The 16246-nt window shown below is 38.0% G+C and overlaps 1 protein-coding gene across 20 annotated transcripts in view; it reads left to right on the top strand.

Annotated features, from left to right (window-relative positions):
* ERC1 (ELKS/RAB6-interacting/CAST family member 1) overlaps nucleotides 1-16246 on the top strand; it is a 311410-nt gene that overhangs the window by 187485 nt on the left and 107679 nt on the right. For all 20 annotated transcript variants that reach the window (XR_011141700.1, XM_068947249.1, XM_068947332.1 and 17 more), the window contains one exon: nucleotides 15497-15657. Coding sequence is in view for 19 of the 20 variants with exons in the window: in XM_068947249.1 (XP_068803350.1) it covers nucleotides 15497-15657 (161 nt within the window). In the remaining variant the exon portion in view is untranslated. The remainder of the gene's footprint in view (nucleotides 1-15496; nucleotides 15658-16246) is intronic.

A 16246-nucleotide genomic window follows, 5' to 3' on the forward strand; every position in this document is an offset into this window, starting at 1 on the left:
ATGGCTGAAATCAGGTGAAATGCATCCTATTCTTATTGTGTGATCTTGATTTTTCATCTGTTAAATGGAATTTAGGTGATGATAATATGTGAGACAATGTGAAGCTCTGTTAAAGTAAATGAGGCTTATTTAAACAATGTCATTAACTCGCCAAGCTCTTTTTTTTAAAAAAAAAACCGTTTAACTGGTCAATCAAAATACAAAGAAGGTATTCTAAGACAGCCCTTTAAAAAACTGTTTGTTCCCAGGGATGCTGAGGATAAACATTCAAAATTAATCAGGGTTTTCATAGTTAGGAATTCTTCACTATATCGTCTTATTGAGAACTACCAGAATTGAAAACTTGTGCATGCAGTAGTAACAGGAAGCTGAAGGCAAATACTTACATGTATTCAGAAGATCAATATTCCGTGGTACAATATTCTATTTTCCTATACTTTAGCTGTGCCGTAATCGCAGAGCTCTTAGGTCTGCCCATTCTGTAATTCAGTGTCAATCAGTAATGAGTAGTGTCAGGTCCTTGGCTCAAGGAGCACAGTATTAGAATCGCTTGCCGTTTGAGCCTTGCTTATTGGAGGACATAGTTCACAAATACAGGAAGTTAGCAATCACACTGACTTAAGATATTATGGCCTCCATTTCTTTACTCATTTTTATCTCTATATTTCAGTGCATCCCTTCAGTTTTACCAGCTCAGGTCTTTCTGAGGTCATACTGTGAATGGAGCAGTGACCTAACGCACAATAAAGATTATCTTATTTTTTGAAGGAAATTTTTCATGTCACCCAATTCACTGATCTGGTTCGTGGTCCTGCATAGAACTCTAAGAGCACATCTGAGGAGGTACTGAACTGTGGGGGCAAGACTGAGAAAAGGAGGGAGAAGTTTCTTAGTATTATTACCAAAAACATTTTTACCAAAAGCTGTTATCACGGCCTTTACAGTAGGCTGCTATTTCTATGTAAGTGAGATGGTGTACTACCTGATGTTAACATACGTTCCCTCATTTTGTTTCCTTCAAATTCTAAAAGCAGTAGGTCACCTCTGGTGACAATAGCCTAGTTCTGTTCTCTAATGTATATCAACTCCTGCTTAAATTCACTCCCCGTCTCTACAATATCAGCTAACGTCTAACTCCTTGTCCTAAAATGTTATGGCACATAAACATGTGAAACACTGGCCATTTCCTATTCTGTCCTCCCTTCCTTGAATAGTTGCCTAAACTGAAATTTCTGAGTAACAATCTGATTTTGATGCCTTCCGTCAACTTTATTTAAAGTTATGGTTCTCAGTGGGAAATTTTAATAGAGGTTAAGTATGTAAACCTAGACCTATGAATAGTTATATCTTGATTCACTGTATCATTTTATCCTACACATGGCTGGTTTCTCCGCTTTGCCTTTTGAGAATAAATACAGTACTGAAGTATTGTAATAGTAAAGTATTGTTTAAATATCTTTTCTTATGTTCATTCTTCCTTCCCATGTCTTTATAAGATACTTCAGTAGGATTTAATATTCTTTCAGACTCAATTGCATAAGTAAAATATGTTGATAACAAGACTCATTAAATTTTGTATCATCTGTGCTCACTTCAAAATTCATGTCGATTTGTTAAGAAAAAAATGTGAAATCAGTCAATAACTGAACTAGAAGCTAGATCCTAGAACCTAGAACGAGTTCTCTCATTTTACCCCATCTCCTGTTCCCCAGGATTTCCCTGTTATGAGTACAAGTTCTGCAGAGGTTTGAAGTAAAAAGAAACCCCAGCCTCCAGGAGTTCAGCCCTTCCTCTCTTACCTAGAAGTCACTATGCAGAAACTATAGACAAGTTTGGAATGATACCTGCCATCAGGCCACCCTTCTGACCCCGTTGTAACTTCCTCACGCATATTATATTGACTAACTTTTCTTTTGTAAGAAGAACGCTTATTATATTGACTAACTTTTCTTTTGTAAGAAGATAAAATACATTTACAACAAAATTATTATGAACTGGGCCATATCCTTCAGCAGTGATTTTAATCAAGTATGTATTAAGAACAGAAAATAAATTTAAACACATCCCCTTTTTGCTGAGCATTCTGTAACTGAAATATATGTAAAATATTTTTTTAAATGTGTTGAGTGTTGGGATTATTTCATAGCACAAATGTTTGCACATTAAGTTGATTCCAGTGGATCCCTGTAAATGGGAAATATTAAGTGGAATTTCTCATGAACCAATTACCTGCAGCTGTTTTCTGAGGTATCAGAGACTATACACTCTAGAAATGTCAGAATTCTGACTCATCTGTAACAGATGCTGGATAGTTTACTTTTAATGAGTGTTTCTGGCTATTCTTGTGTTATCTCCTGCTGAGAAGTTTGATAAACCAAGTGACTGGAGATCAAGGCAGTAATCCAAGCTATGGCTTGGGGATAAAGCTGCTGGAGCCTGATTGCTTCCCACTGATTTTTTCTAAGCAGTTTGCATTCTCTTTGGCTGAACTGCTCTTGAATATTTTCTGCATCTCTCCCTTCTATAAAAGTCTGCCCAACTTTATCTGCTTTTTGCACAACTACTCTGTATGTTTAATTCGTATTAAGTAAAGAATCACTGCTAAGAACTTAGATTTGAATTTCTTTTGGCAAAAGAAAATACCAACATAAGTGATTTGAAAAGTTTTTTCACTCAATCGTTAGCCTTGAGTATAGTCTTGCTGTTGTTTTGCAGGATCCAGAATTTTAACGTTCTTTTGTCCAATCCTTTTCCTTCAGTTAGAAAAAGTATTTTGACTACAGTAACCACGTACTGTGTCTTCATCAATTAATATTGGCAGTCATTTTTAGAAGCACTGCTTCTCCTCAGTATTTCAATTGATTGTGTAGTCTCTTCATTTAAATACATTCAGATTTATATTGAGTCACACTCCTTACAGGGGAAGGGAGATTCGGTATCAATTAACACATAATTCCTTCTGTATTCAGTGGCATAGCTTTTAGGAGGCAACAGTGGAATTTTTATTTTTTTCTGTTGCAGATGTGTTCAGCTCTATCCAGTTAGTGTCTTGGAGTGGGGGGTTTGCCTCCGGTGGAAAACAGTGAATAGAAAAGCTTTTAAAATCATACCGCAAGAAAGTATTGGGACAGAGACCTTTTTCTGACATTATAGGAAAAAATACTTCTAAAGAACCCATAATCCTTGAATTTTGTTTAGATCATTGCACTTGTTTGAGATTGCAGAGGTGGGCAAAGTTTTAAGACTTCTAGGAGAGAGGTCCTGACACTGAAATGAGGATCAACTTATGTCCAAAATACACATTAAGCATTACTCCATTTAAATGACCTTTTCCTTTTGATTAAATGAAAAATGTTGATGAAAATTGTCATACAGAAATTTGGTGCCACTGCTGATCTTCAGGTTATTTTGTTTGTTTGGGTTTTTATCCCTTTTTATTTTTTAATAGATAAATAGGGATTTCAGATTATCCTTTAGTCAGGCCTTCTAGAGAAAGCTCCATCTCGGCACCTCTCTGCCTTTTGTATTATTTTTTCAAGCACCTACCTCTAGAATGTATTTGAGTTTGTTGTGGCTCAAGAAAAAGTCAAAATCTGAGTTGCCTTCCAGGCTGGTTTGGTTGTTGAAGGGTAAGGTCATGCAAACTTCAGGGCATGCTTGGAATTGTAAGGATCCAAGCAAATACTTGCTCTAGTATTTGCTTAAGCTAGTCTTGTGCTTTTCCATTTGGAATTTCTTTTCTATTTCCAGTTATGATCTTAAATTGTGATCTTAGAAGTAATTGTGATACTATAAAATGTATATTAGCCTGATAAACAAGTTCATGAGACTCGTGGGTTAGATTCATAAATCAGAAAAATATGCATCCTTTTTTCTGACATAATTGTTTTTTTTCCTTCTCATCCATGAAGTGTAAGAAAGGAAATTGTATTCCTTTCCAGATCATTCTCCTGTACAGAAAATATGGAAAAGTGACAGATTTCAGGTTCATTATATTGAGGGTGCCTCTTCTTTCTGAAACATTTTGTACTCACACAAAAGCTTTCAGATTTTGCTGGACTGATGTTATCATCCTTCAAACGCTTAGCTGAATTTCAGTCTGAGTTCAGCTGGCTCAGTACTGTGAGATTACTTTTTAGTTATTGTGACTAGGTTCTGCTATTTCCTTTCTGTTAATTCCAATGCGAAAGGTTGGTTTCCACAAGTTTAGTACAAGAGGAAACTTTCCTGAGGTTGCCAGTGAGACTGTGCTTCTTCAATTAAACTTAGCTACCAGTTTAATCTTCATCTCCATGTATATACTTTAACATGCTTTTATAGACTTTTGTTCACGATCCTTCTTGTCTTTTGGTAAAGGAGTGTTAAAAGTTGTGTATAGAATTAGCATGACATTTTTCTGATGCTTGTAGTGAGTTATTTTGTCTCTATATTTCCATTTCTTTCCTTGGAGAATCGATGTATACTGTATATATTGCCAATGTATATGTATATATATATTTACTATGTAGCACAGCATTAAATATTTACTTTGAATATCATTAGATTATGTCTGAAGTTCAGCCTACCACAGTGTCGTATCATAGTTAACCTGAATCTAAATTGCAGTAAAATGGAGATCAGGGTGTTCTAGAGAATGCTTGAAGGCTTAAACTGCTTAAATACCTAGGCAATTAATGTGAGCCGAAAGGCTTCCTGTGACTTAACTGAACTGCTACCTTAGCAGCAGTCACAGAGTAGACGTACCATAAGAAAGGTCAAAAGTTATTTTAAAGGTGTACAGTTGCAGCTGTGGTATTATGAGTTAACTAACCGTTGTTTTAAAGATTTTGTTTGGATATAACAAATGATAGTAGATGTGCTTAATTCTAGTCTCTCTGCCTCTGTACGGATTTTTAAATGCTGATTAAAATCCAGTTTTTTGCAGCATTGTTAGTTACCCCCTAGAAGTAGCAATTGTTGCCTTGTTCCCAACAGATTGGAGAGGTGCATTCCTAGCCACACAGGACAAACACGTAAAATAAAACAGGTCTCAGCTTATTTCTGTGTGGTTGCAAGAGTTCAAAAGCATAAAGTGAATACTTCCTGTGATAAAGGTTCCAGTTCAGGAACCTTTGAACAAAGGAGCAAAAATAAATTTTAACTTTTTATGGTCTTCAGATACCAGAGATACAACAGGTTTCTGTCCTCGATAGATATCAAACATTCAGTTTTTCACTTCTTTTCCCCTGGCCTGATTCAAAATTTTTGTGTGTGTTAAGCAGAGACAATCATTGCTTCCTTCTCAAGAGTTCTTGTCCCGTCAGCAGGCCACTGCTCTACGTATATGGCTTATATGGCTCTCATTTAGGAGATACGGCTGTCACAGCTACCTCCAAACAACCTGACAGGACCCAGCTGTCAGTTCTTCATTCCTGAAGAACATTCTCAGGAAGATTTCTGAGAGGTTTTTCTTTTTCCCGAACATCCATGAGTTTTGATTGTTACTACTTTATACAAGAGCATAACATATAACTCAGCACTCTCAGAATATGAGCAAAAAACACTCCTGATGATACTCAAGCAATGTATTCCTTCACAAAGACTCCTGTATTTCTGTTTCTGCGGGTTATACAGAAGTAACATTGTATTGTCAGATATCATCTGGTCAGGCTAATATTAGCGCTCTTCGTTGCCTAGAGCCATCAGTGGATACAGAAGGGAGCAATACAGAGCATTAACTCCTCCTCATTATCAGATACTCTTTCATAATGAAAGTTTTGTTGGGCCCCAGCTCATAGATAAAGAAGAGTTGAAATCCCTTATTTCCAAGTATCTCATTTTCACAATGATAAGAAAATTTGCACTCAACTAAAGTATCCTGCAGCTTTTTAGACCGCCGTCTTTTATCCTCTCTGTTTATCTTCTTTCCACTTCTTTTCTTTCCTAGTTAATAATGTAAGAATGGGAGAGTGACTCCAGTTCTGTTAAGCCACCAAAACAGTGTATTTTATCTGGGATATTGAATGTACAGAATCCTAGCAACCTAAAAACCAAAGGCACAAAAATTTAAGAAAGTCACACTCTAAGAAACACACACTTCATCCCTAAAATACCTGTTGTATACTACAAATAATCAGAAGCTCTTGCTTTGTCTCTGGAGGAATGATAATCTAGCAGATATTTTCACGGCTTTGACACTGACTCCCTCTTTATTGTGAGCAAAACAGAATTTCTCCATGTGCACAGTCTGCCACAGTCCTCTAATACTGTATGCAGTTGTCCTTGGCCAAAGTGTTGTTGGAAATCCGGCATCCTTTCCAAGATGGAGGTTATTTTTTTACCGGTGTATTTTGGGCAGCATTTTACAGTTGTACTCCAGTGAATTTTGTCTCTGTGACTGGGAGAAACAGAAAATATATGCTGTTGACAGCATCAGTTGATAAACGTGATATATAGAAAAATCTGAGTTGTTGCACAACATTCTGCTGTGTTTATTTCCCAGTTTCTTTATCTTCAACTAAGTAATTCCAACTTTCAAAAGAATGTTTTTTCACTTGTCTGCAAAGGACCTTAGGGCAACATTAATTAACAGCGACCACACAGTGAACACAAGTGAAGTAGCTTTATGTGGAGATATATATGGTGTAGAGAGGAATACTCTCTGTAGGTGCTGAACATCTGTTCACTTTAGGATATTTTTATAGTGTCTGCAGTTGCAGAATAAAAATGAAGGTGAAGGATCTTAATGCTTTTTTTTAATCTGCCTCACAAGGATTAGCGGTGGTCACATTGTCCTAACTGAGAACCCAGTAGCCTTGAGCCCTTCCTCTGTCCACCTACGCACATATGCATACTCATACACTGGTATTGAATTACAGGGGCTTGACAGGGAGCCAAAGCTCCTGTCTGTGTGGTGGGGCAAAGCCATTCTGCTTTTTACCATTCTGCTGCCAGTGTGGCCAAGCTTGCAACAGTTCTTTTAGCCTAGGGCTTTCCTTACCTTACAGACTAGAAACTGCATTTTAATTTTATAAAAAATAAGATTTTTCTTGTTACTGCTTACTTATTTCTCCATTTTTCTCTGGTATTTTTAGCTCTCATGAACTGTACTTAACAGCTTTCTCAATATCTCTAAATTTAAAAGTTTCTCTCTTATTTCGGCATAGCCAGGTATTTGGTCGTGTCCTGGATGTGTCTTTAAGAGTACCTAAAGCCACCCTACTGCTTTAACAAAAATCAGGCTGTGACGAAGCCATAATTCATTTCCTTCTTATTTTGCGTAAAGGTTTATTAGCTTGTGATTTAAGCAAAACATCTGGTCCTGCTGACAATCCAAGTTATGTCAGACTCAGTGCTTTCTCCCTGTAATATGTTACTTGGGGCAGTTAAATTACATACTAAAGTTCGAAGTCTGGCTTGTGCTTTTTCTATGTCTTAGCATCTGTTCTGGGAAAATTTTCTGGGACCCAAATAAGTTTACATGGAGCCAGAACTCTCGTCGTCTTTCTTTTCATGTCTGTTTCTTTTTCTTCTCTCTATCTGCTTTTGCAGTCTAATCAGTCCAACTCAGTAAAAGCAGAAATTTGCAGTCCTTTTGTCATTTCAGCAAGGTACACAATGAAATGAAAAATGGTTTAAAAACTTAAGATCTGAAAAAAATAGGAAAGAGTCTTCTGAGAGAGTGAGTGGCACTTTGTGAAGAATGCTGATTTTTTTTTTCTTTGTCCTTGTAGTATTGTTACTTCTGACTTGTAATTTCAAGATCTTTTGTTTTGGTGGCCTTACTTGTTTTGGTCAAAAATACAGATTTCTAGTACGTTTTGTGTCTTGTATACTGTGATGCCAATATATTGTTTGCACAAGGAAGTTCTATGTTCAAAAAGTCAATAATTTTAAATATACAGGTTAGCCTGGTGAGGTGGTTTTGAAAATAAGATCTCTTGTGATTGACTTATACAATGCTAGAGGAAAGAGGCCTGTAACATCTTATATCTTTACTCTGTAAAATACTGTCTTTTTATATTCTTGCTGGAACTTACGAGACACATTATGAATATAAACAGCTATCCCATAACCCATCATGTCTGCATTTAGGAAAGAAATTGAATTTCTATCCTTAAATCAGCAACAAAAAATGTGTCTGTTTTTAGGCATGTAAATAATATATCACTATATCTGAAGAACTATATCTCCTGCAGAAGAGTATGCATGATTCTTAGTGTAATATTCAAGTTGCTTTGCCATGCCCTTTCAGACTTTTGATTACGTACTGATGTGCAGTCTTCTTTTGAGTGACCAGAAAATTATTCAAATGCTTGTTCAAAGGAAAAAAAAGAATGAGGAAAGAAGACTAAAAGCTACCTTGGGCCATCCGGACAATTGAAACTTCAGCTCAATCAGTAAGAAAATGAATAACTGAGAGAAATGCAATCTCTTCTGCAAACAGAGATTTGTTAATTTATAGATGGGGAAAAGCCTTATCGTCTACCATTGACATAAAACACAATTTTATATAGTGTACTAGTCAAAGTCTGAATATTGGCTATCCTCAATAAATATTATTTAAGCCAGTTTACGTATACATTTGAACAATGGATGCATTCATGTCCTGTCACTTGAGACTGGAAAATTTTCCTTCGCGGTCTCTGTGGAGGGACATGCATTTAGCTGTTTCCTCTACCCTTCTGGCCCATAGCATATAAAAGAGGATTGCATGGGTTACCATTTCAGTTACTCTAAACTACACTGTTGAGATAAAGTCCTCTGCCACGGCAAGTGTTTTTCAAGTGCATAGCATTTTGCTCCTTGCATTGCCATATTGATGACTTTGTCCGTGTCAGCTTTATATTTGCATAGTAAACTGTAGTGAATCACATTGTGTTACTTGCATTCATGATACATTTGTTGCTTGGATGAGGGCCATGTGCACAAAATTACTCTGCTTCTCTGACAGGGCGGGAGCATAAAATTAAGCTCCACAACTGTCTTTCTGAGAGGGCTGTAAAGGCCTTTTTCAGTTTGCTGTGAAGTAGAAAAGTTCTGGTCAGATGATTCTTCATCACTGAGGAAGAACTTCACGCTGGGAAGCAAAAGGAAGATGCCTCCGCATTGCAATTTGAGTGCTCTCTGAAGCATTTGGGGATTCTGAGGCTGCTTTAGTTAGCCTAACTGGCTGGATTGACCTTGGGTATGGGAGTCTTCAGGCCCTGCTTTTAAGAGACAACCAGTTACCAGCCACATCAGTTGATGTGGCCTTCTTCCTCACATGAAATATCTAGTCAGAAATCTTCAGTAGTGTATTAGTCCTTCTCTCATACCTGGTGGAATTTTGAGCTGGCCTATCTTGATCGTCAGTGATCTTACCAGGAGCTATTACAGAGCTTGGCAGGGTCCACAACCTAATTCATATTTTGCACATCCATCCCCTTTCTCAGTTTTACTGTCTGTCATTAAGATTTTCTTGGAGCTGGACCAAGCTCTTTGGAAGTCCTTGGCTTCCCATCACCCAGTGGCCAGAACAGCTGACCAGAAACACCAGTTGCTTAGAGATAATGTGGTATTTGTATGTCTACTCAACTGTCTGTTTTTTTATCATGACAGCTGCATCAGAGGAACCTACAGTCAGAGTTTGTAGAAGCAGGGAGATTACAAAGTTAGATAGCCCCCTGAAAAGGGCTTAGTTTTTTGCATTAAATGGTATGTTCTGTATCTTGACAGGCTGCTGTTGACATGATAATTAAATCCTCCTGTTCTACTGCCTTGGCTATCCGCCTTGCTTTCATGATACCAATGGACTGATCTTTCTAAGGAGATGTAACACTATGCAGAAAATTTATCTCATGTTGATGTTTCCCTTTTCAGTTACAGATATAGTGATTGCCCATATCAGGACTTCAAGACCTATCTCCAGTGTTGTCAACCATGTTTCCCATAGGTTGTTCAACACCAGTCTCTCAGAAACCCTCTCCTCTAATGGTAACTTTCTTCAACGTCATGTTCTTCCTTAAAGACAGCCTGTTTCCTGATCAAGCCATTTAGGCCCTGAAAACATGGAAAAAATAGTCTTCTCTTAAATTCCTTGCAGATCCATCCTGCTCAGAATACAGGCAAGACCTTTCAGCCCTGTCTACAGTGAATTGAATCATGGATAAGTGATGATAGCTAACTTGTCCTACACATGCTACCTAAACAGACAGGGAGGAATTTGGTCTTCCCTACTTGGCCAGAGGTCAGCCAGACTCAGGACTTCGGTGATAGCCAGCAACACTTCTTTTGTGATCATACCTTTATTAGCTTCATCCAACTTTCTAGTAGGCAGCATGATCTTCTGGAGTTAGGAAGAACCCCATGTAAGTTCTGGTTTAATCCGCGTTCTAGGAATTTACATAGGTTTCATCTGAGCTCAGATAAGAGTCCAGAGTTTTTCTCCAGAATACATTGCTGGTACTATAATTGAGCTCCTCTCTTGATTCCCGCTGTCCTGCTTCCAACTCCTATGATCAAGCTAAAATAATGCAGGATCCTGCTGATCTTAATTTCCCTGCATAATTTTGGTTCCTGGTGCATCTTTGGTTGCCTGTGATGGATCATTCGACCTCTTCTCCACCTCTGGGACCATTTTTTTCAGAAATCAGCTCACCTGTTCCATCCCAGTTTAGGAACATTACATTTCACATCCTGTGTGGTGAATATTTCTTTTCTCTGTAAGCTCTTCCTCTCCTCCAGGGAAAACTATTCTACATGATATTATGAAAAAATTATTCAGTACCTATTTCCATAGGTTTTTCATTTGATACATTCAGCCAATGTCTGCTGGCCATCTGTGCCCTGTGTCTCTGCTCACTTGTCAACAAGTGTCCTGCATTTTTCTGTACATTGTTCAAAACCTTCTTCAGAATCAGTGTGTACCCTCCTGTTAACATCCTGTTTCTGAATGGGATAGGAACAGCCAGATCCTGATCAGTGGCATGAAGTCCAACTGGTGGCCAGTTACTAGTGTTGTCCTCAGCAGTTGATAACTGGGCTGATGCTGTTTCATGTCTTTCTTAATGACCCGGATGATGAGACACAGTGCACCTCCACAAGTTTGCAGATGACACCAAACTGGGAGGAGTGGCCAAAAATGCTAGAAAGCAGGACTAGAGGCAGTTTGGAGAAATGGGCTGACAGAAAGCTCATGAAGTTCCATAAAAGCAAGTGCCAAGTCCTGCACTTGGAATAGAATAATCCCCTGCGTCAGTGCAGGTTGGGGGCCAACTGGTAGAAGGCTGATATGCAGAAACTGCACCTCGGAGTGATGGAGAGCAAGAAGTTAACCCTTAGTCAACAGTGTCACATTGCTGTGGAGAAGGCCAACTGCATGCCAGGCTGTATTAGCACAAGCACAGGCAGCAGGTCAAAGGAAGCGGTAATTTCCCTCTACTTGGCACTTGTGGAGCTGCGTCTAGAGTGCTATGTGGGGTTTGGGGCTTCCCAAAACACGAAAGACATTGGGATACCGGAGTGAGTGCAGCGGTGGGCCAGGGAGATGTTTGGGGGCTGGAGCAGATGACATAGAAGGAGAGGCAGAGAGAACTGGGTATGTTCTAAGAAGAAGAGGCTGAGGGGAGACCGTCCTGTGGTCTTCAAGTATCTAATGAGAAGGTACAGAGAAGACAGCGACAGATTCTTCTCAGAGGTGTTTGAGGAAAGGACAAGAGGCAACAGGCACAAACTGCAAGCTGGGAAGTTTGGATTAAAAATCAGGGTGAGGGTAGTCAGATACTGGAGGAGGTGCCCAGCGAGACTGGGGAGTCTCCGTTCCTGGAGTTACTCTCAAGTCAACTGGGCAAGGCCCTGAGCAACCTGCTCTATGTTGATCTTGCTTTGAGCAGGGGATTGGACCAAATGACCTGCAGAGATCCCTCCAACCTAAATTACTCCATGATTCTAATTTCGTTCTACTGTTTCTGATGTATCCTCTGTTTAAATCACCCATTTCTTTCTACCTTTCTCTTCTGTTGCAGAAGGTGACTTTCTCAGTGGATGTTACTCTATTAGGAAGATAGGGAGAATTCATTTCCTTGGGACTGATCTTCCTTAGATACTTTTCTTTAAGAATACAGTATCCCTTTAGGCACATAGGTATTCTTTCTAAGGGAGTATCAAAGTTCCTCCTCAGCTGAATTAGCCTTCTGGTTTCTTTCCTAAACCTCACATTTCTGGGATTAGATCTAATATTTACGTCACTGACGTAAGAGGAATCATTTTTCCTACCTTTGCAAATATAAACCCTTCTAGAAGTCTGGCAGTTTGTTAGTGCATGTTATTGGAAGGTCTAAGAGTGCTACTATTTTTGTATAGTGATTGTCAAAAAGAATAGTGGCTACATCCCCACCTGGAGTCCAGTGATTGATGTTAGGACTGAGGAATGCCTCGTTTCCATACACCTGCTGTACAGCTGTTTGAAGCTTCATCCATACCTTCCTTAAAAACTATTCTACCTCTGAGATTTTAAGAGCTGATACAGTATTTGCTGGAGTGTTTTTCACAATATTTAAGTGAAAGACAGTGCTATCCTTCACCAGCTAATTCAGTAATTGAGGTAACTGCAAGGTCTGTGGCAGGAGATGGAAGTGATGGAAGATACTCTGCCTTCTATGCTGTCAACTGGCTAGGGAGAAAAGAGGAGCAAGAGTGCACACTTTATGCCCATGGAAACTTCCTAGTCATAACTGACAGGGCACAAGCTTAGCTACAGTTTAAATGTGTATGTCAGCAGCATGTCTCCAAAAACTCTAGTTCTTGGCAAATAATTTTTAATTTGTTATATAATTAGCTACTCTCAGGGGGAAATGACCAAGGGTACATTTAAAGTTATTTTTGAACAGGTAAATTAGATATGCATTGTAAGCAATTTGCTTCAGGGAATATTCCTGTTTCATTTTTTCCAGAAAAGCTTACTGGGACATATATAGACAGGTCTGCTCTAAGATTAATAAGTTACTGCATAAAATGTTTTGTCTTAAGTTTAATTGAAATGCTCCCCTGGAATGTCTATAACTTGATCAATCTGAAAACTGAAGTCTTTATTATAAATACGGTCGTCAGTATTTTGGTGACTTTTGTCTTTGGTCAATAGCATGGCAAGTGGTACTTTCTAGAGGGAAGGGAGGGAAGGTAATGATAATTCAGTGAACTAAGTTGTTGGCACAGTTTAAAAGCCACTTACATTCCATCCCTCCCCAATATATGATGAGATCAGTTTTCTGTTAGCTTTCAGAAATACAGAATAAAACCCTAGAATTAAAAGAATTACCAAATGGAGCAATTAGAAAAAGATTAAGTAGCTGCAATGACCAGTACTCAAAAGAATATAATCCTTTCCTGCAGAGTTAGATCTTGCCACTGAGCACTAACAAGCTTGGCCTAGATATCAGCCGGTAGCATCATTGTGTTCTGTTAACAGCCCACGGTTGTTAAGCCACACATCTGCATCAAGCCCGTCCTTCAGTGTTAGTATTGCAAATTTTGATTATGACTGGGAATGGAATGATGAATGTCAAAAACCTTTCCAGCTTCATTATGGAAAAGTTTGTTGCTCCAAAGATTGTTTTATCTTGGCAAGGGACAGATTGGCACAAAGTGTTTTGATTGTTGCAGTTGACTGGAGATTTTCTTAGTTGACGCTGTTTTTTGTTATAAGTAGAGGGTGTTGTAGCTGACTTGCTCCTTTTTTTTCTCAGTTAAAAGGAAAATGTTTATATAGATCATTCTGCTGCATCCAACGGAAGTAAAAGCTGATATACTAGTACGCCTTTGCTTCCCCAGCATGTTGCTGGTTTTCTTTTTCTAGAAATACTCAGCGGTTTCCTTCCTGCTAGTGTTTTCGCTTTTCACTGGTTATGTAGTTTTTCTTTACGTTCTTTTCTGACATATTTCTCTATTTCATTCTATGGAATTTTCTCTTTATTTGCAAAATTGATAGAGTTTTTGGTCTTGTTTTGCCCACAAAATAACTATTAAGACCAGAAAAGTTTGGTTATTTTATGTATGCTAGCCAGTTTGGACTATGTGTCACTGAAATTCTCCTTCAGTAGCTTGATCACTGGATGAACCGTTAGCTGTACGCTTTGAATAGTTTTTGATAATTGCATTTTTTTAAATTTTTCTTAGTTTGTTGGATATAGGAAGAATTCTTGTCAGCTGCGTTTGAGTGCAAATTCTGAGTTGCAGTATTTCTTGCTCTGTCACTGCTCGGGGATGCAAAACAGTTTTGTCATCCGTGTTTATCCTGAGCTAGTAACTCTACCTTTAGGAGTACAGAATTTATTAAAGCAAGTAGTGGTATATTCCATAGCTGGCATCTTCCAGCACCTGTATAGTGAGTGACATACCCAACTCTCTTTGTAAAAACATGTAAGTATAAGTTGTAGTTAATATAAATTGAGCTTAATATAATTATTGAACTTTTAGTAAATCACTTTTAGAATGGAGTACCAGTTTATTGTTAGGCAGGGATATAAATGCAATGCAGTGTTCTAATGTCATACTAAATTTATACCAATATTTGACTATCTCCAGTAATAACATCTAAGTTTCTCCCAATTGAGAACACTTGGTTTGATAGAAAGAGAAAATGTATATGGAAGAAGTTTGTATAAGTAATCTGTGTGGTAATTAACATTATTATAAAATTATTGAAAGACTATTCAGAGATACTTTTATGCTAGATAGAGCTATAGTTGAATGTTTATTGTGTTTTTAGCATGTTAATTAGTGATAAATTCTAACCAACACAGAACTCATTACTACTGCAGGATACAATATGACTAGGTACATCTGTTTAATATCTATGCTAGAATTTACAGTCATGTTAATTCTGAACTTTCCTGTTTGATAACTGTCTAAGGTGTGAGCATCGTTCTTTTATACTTGTCTATCATCAGCCACTCTTTGAACACCTTTTATGTTGCTAAATCACAAAGTGTAGCTATAAGCATTCTTCAACAGATATTTTGAGGGAAGTAGACTTATTTTCTGGGGACCCAATCCTACCCCTGTTTTAGAAGACACTTATGACTTCATTTGTAAAGCACATATGTAGCTTTTTTTTAAGAGATTGTTTACAGAGGTGGTTTTTTATGCTTTTGGTGTATCACAACATATATTATAGATGTATTCCATTTAATACCTAGCATTTTACTGATCCAGTTTTAAGATACATAGACATCTATTTATCTTTGTGGTACATTTTCTAAAATAGAAATGATCTAAGAGTTGAAGGTTTGTAATGTGGTATTATAATAGTAAGTTTCTAATGACAAGACCAGAGTAGTTCTCAGACTATAATACTGTTTCAATCAAATGTAGAAGTACTTTCCACAGGACTGGATGGTTCTTCTAGTCTACAAAAGCATCATGCAGTGCACATGCATTGATACCCTTTGGACACCAATTTAGTTGTGACACTTGCTAAGTTCATATTGATCGCATTATACTATTTTTTCTCCTCTTGCCTGCCCTAAAAATGTTTTAGGTAGAAGAGCTGATGATGGCCATGGAGAAGGTTAAGCAGGAACTGGAGTCAATGAAAGCAAAACTGTCCTCCACGCAGCAGTCGTTGGCTGAGAAGGAAACCCATTTGACCAACCTACGAGCAGAAAGAAGGAAACACTTGGAGGAGGTCCTAGAGATGAAGTGAGTGTTTCCTTCCGTTATTTATAGATATGTTATTGATATTTCTGAATTCTCTTCTGTTCCCTGGTGATGTAAAGACAATCACTGTATGAGTATTTCTCTGTAGCTAGGCAGTTATCTGTGTAATCAGTCAAGCCTTCAGAAGCGACTTCTGACCAAGGACTATGTACACTACTTTCATACTTTTGTTAGTTAGTAGGCTTCAAAAACATTTCTTCCTTCCGGTCATCCGTTTTCTTGTAATAGACATGTATTATTTGCACAATAGCATCCTAAAAGATTCTAAATAATGTTGGGGAACCCATTATTTTGTGTGTTTTACGAATGTGCCATCTTACCTTGAGTAACCTGTAATCTACTTTAAGGCAAGGTGCAAGTGAGCGTAACAAGTGATAAGAAGGAAGGAGGGAGAAGATAAACATAATGACAGATAACTGTAATTGCTGAAATCAGACTGCAGACGTCTGCTTGGTCTGCTAAAGCGTTTTTCAAACTCGTGTGAGTGATTCATTAGCTGGAACCGAATATAAACTTCTCTATCAGTTGGACTTCTCTTGTCATCTTTATATAAGGAGACCTGAATAAAACC

Source organism: Struthio camelus, chromosome 1 (assembly GCF_040807025.1).
Source record: "Struthio camelus isolate bStrCam1 chromosome 1, bStrCam1.hap1, whole genome shotgun sequence".
Lineage (NCBI taxonomy): Eukaryota > Metazoa > Chordata > Aves > Struthioniformes > Struthionidae > Struthio > Struthio camelus.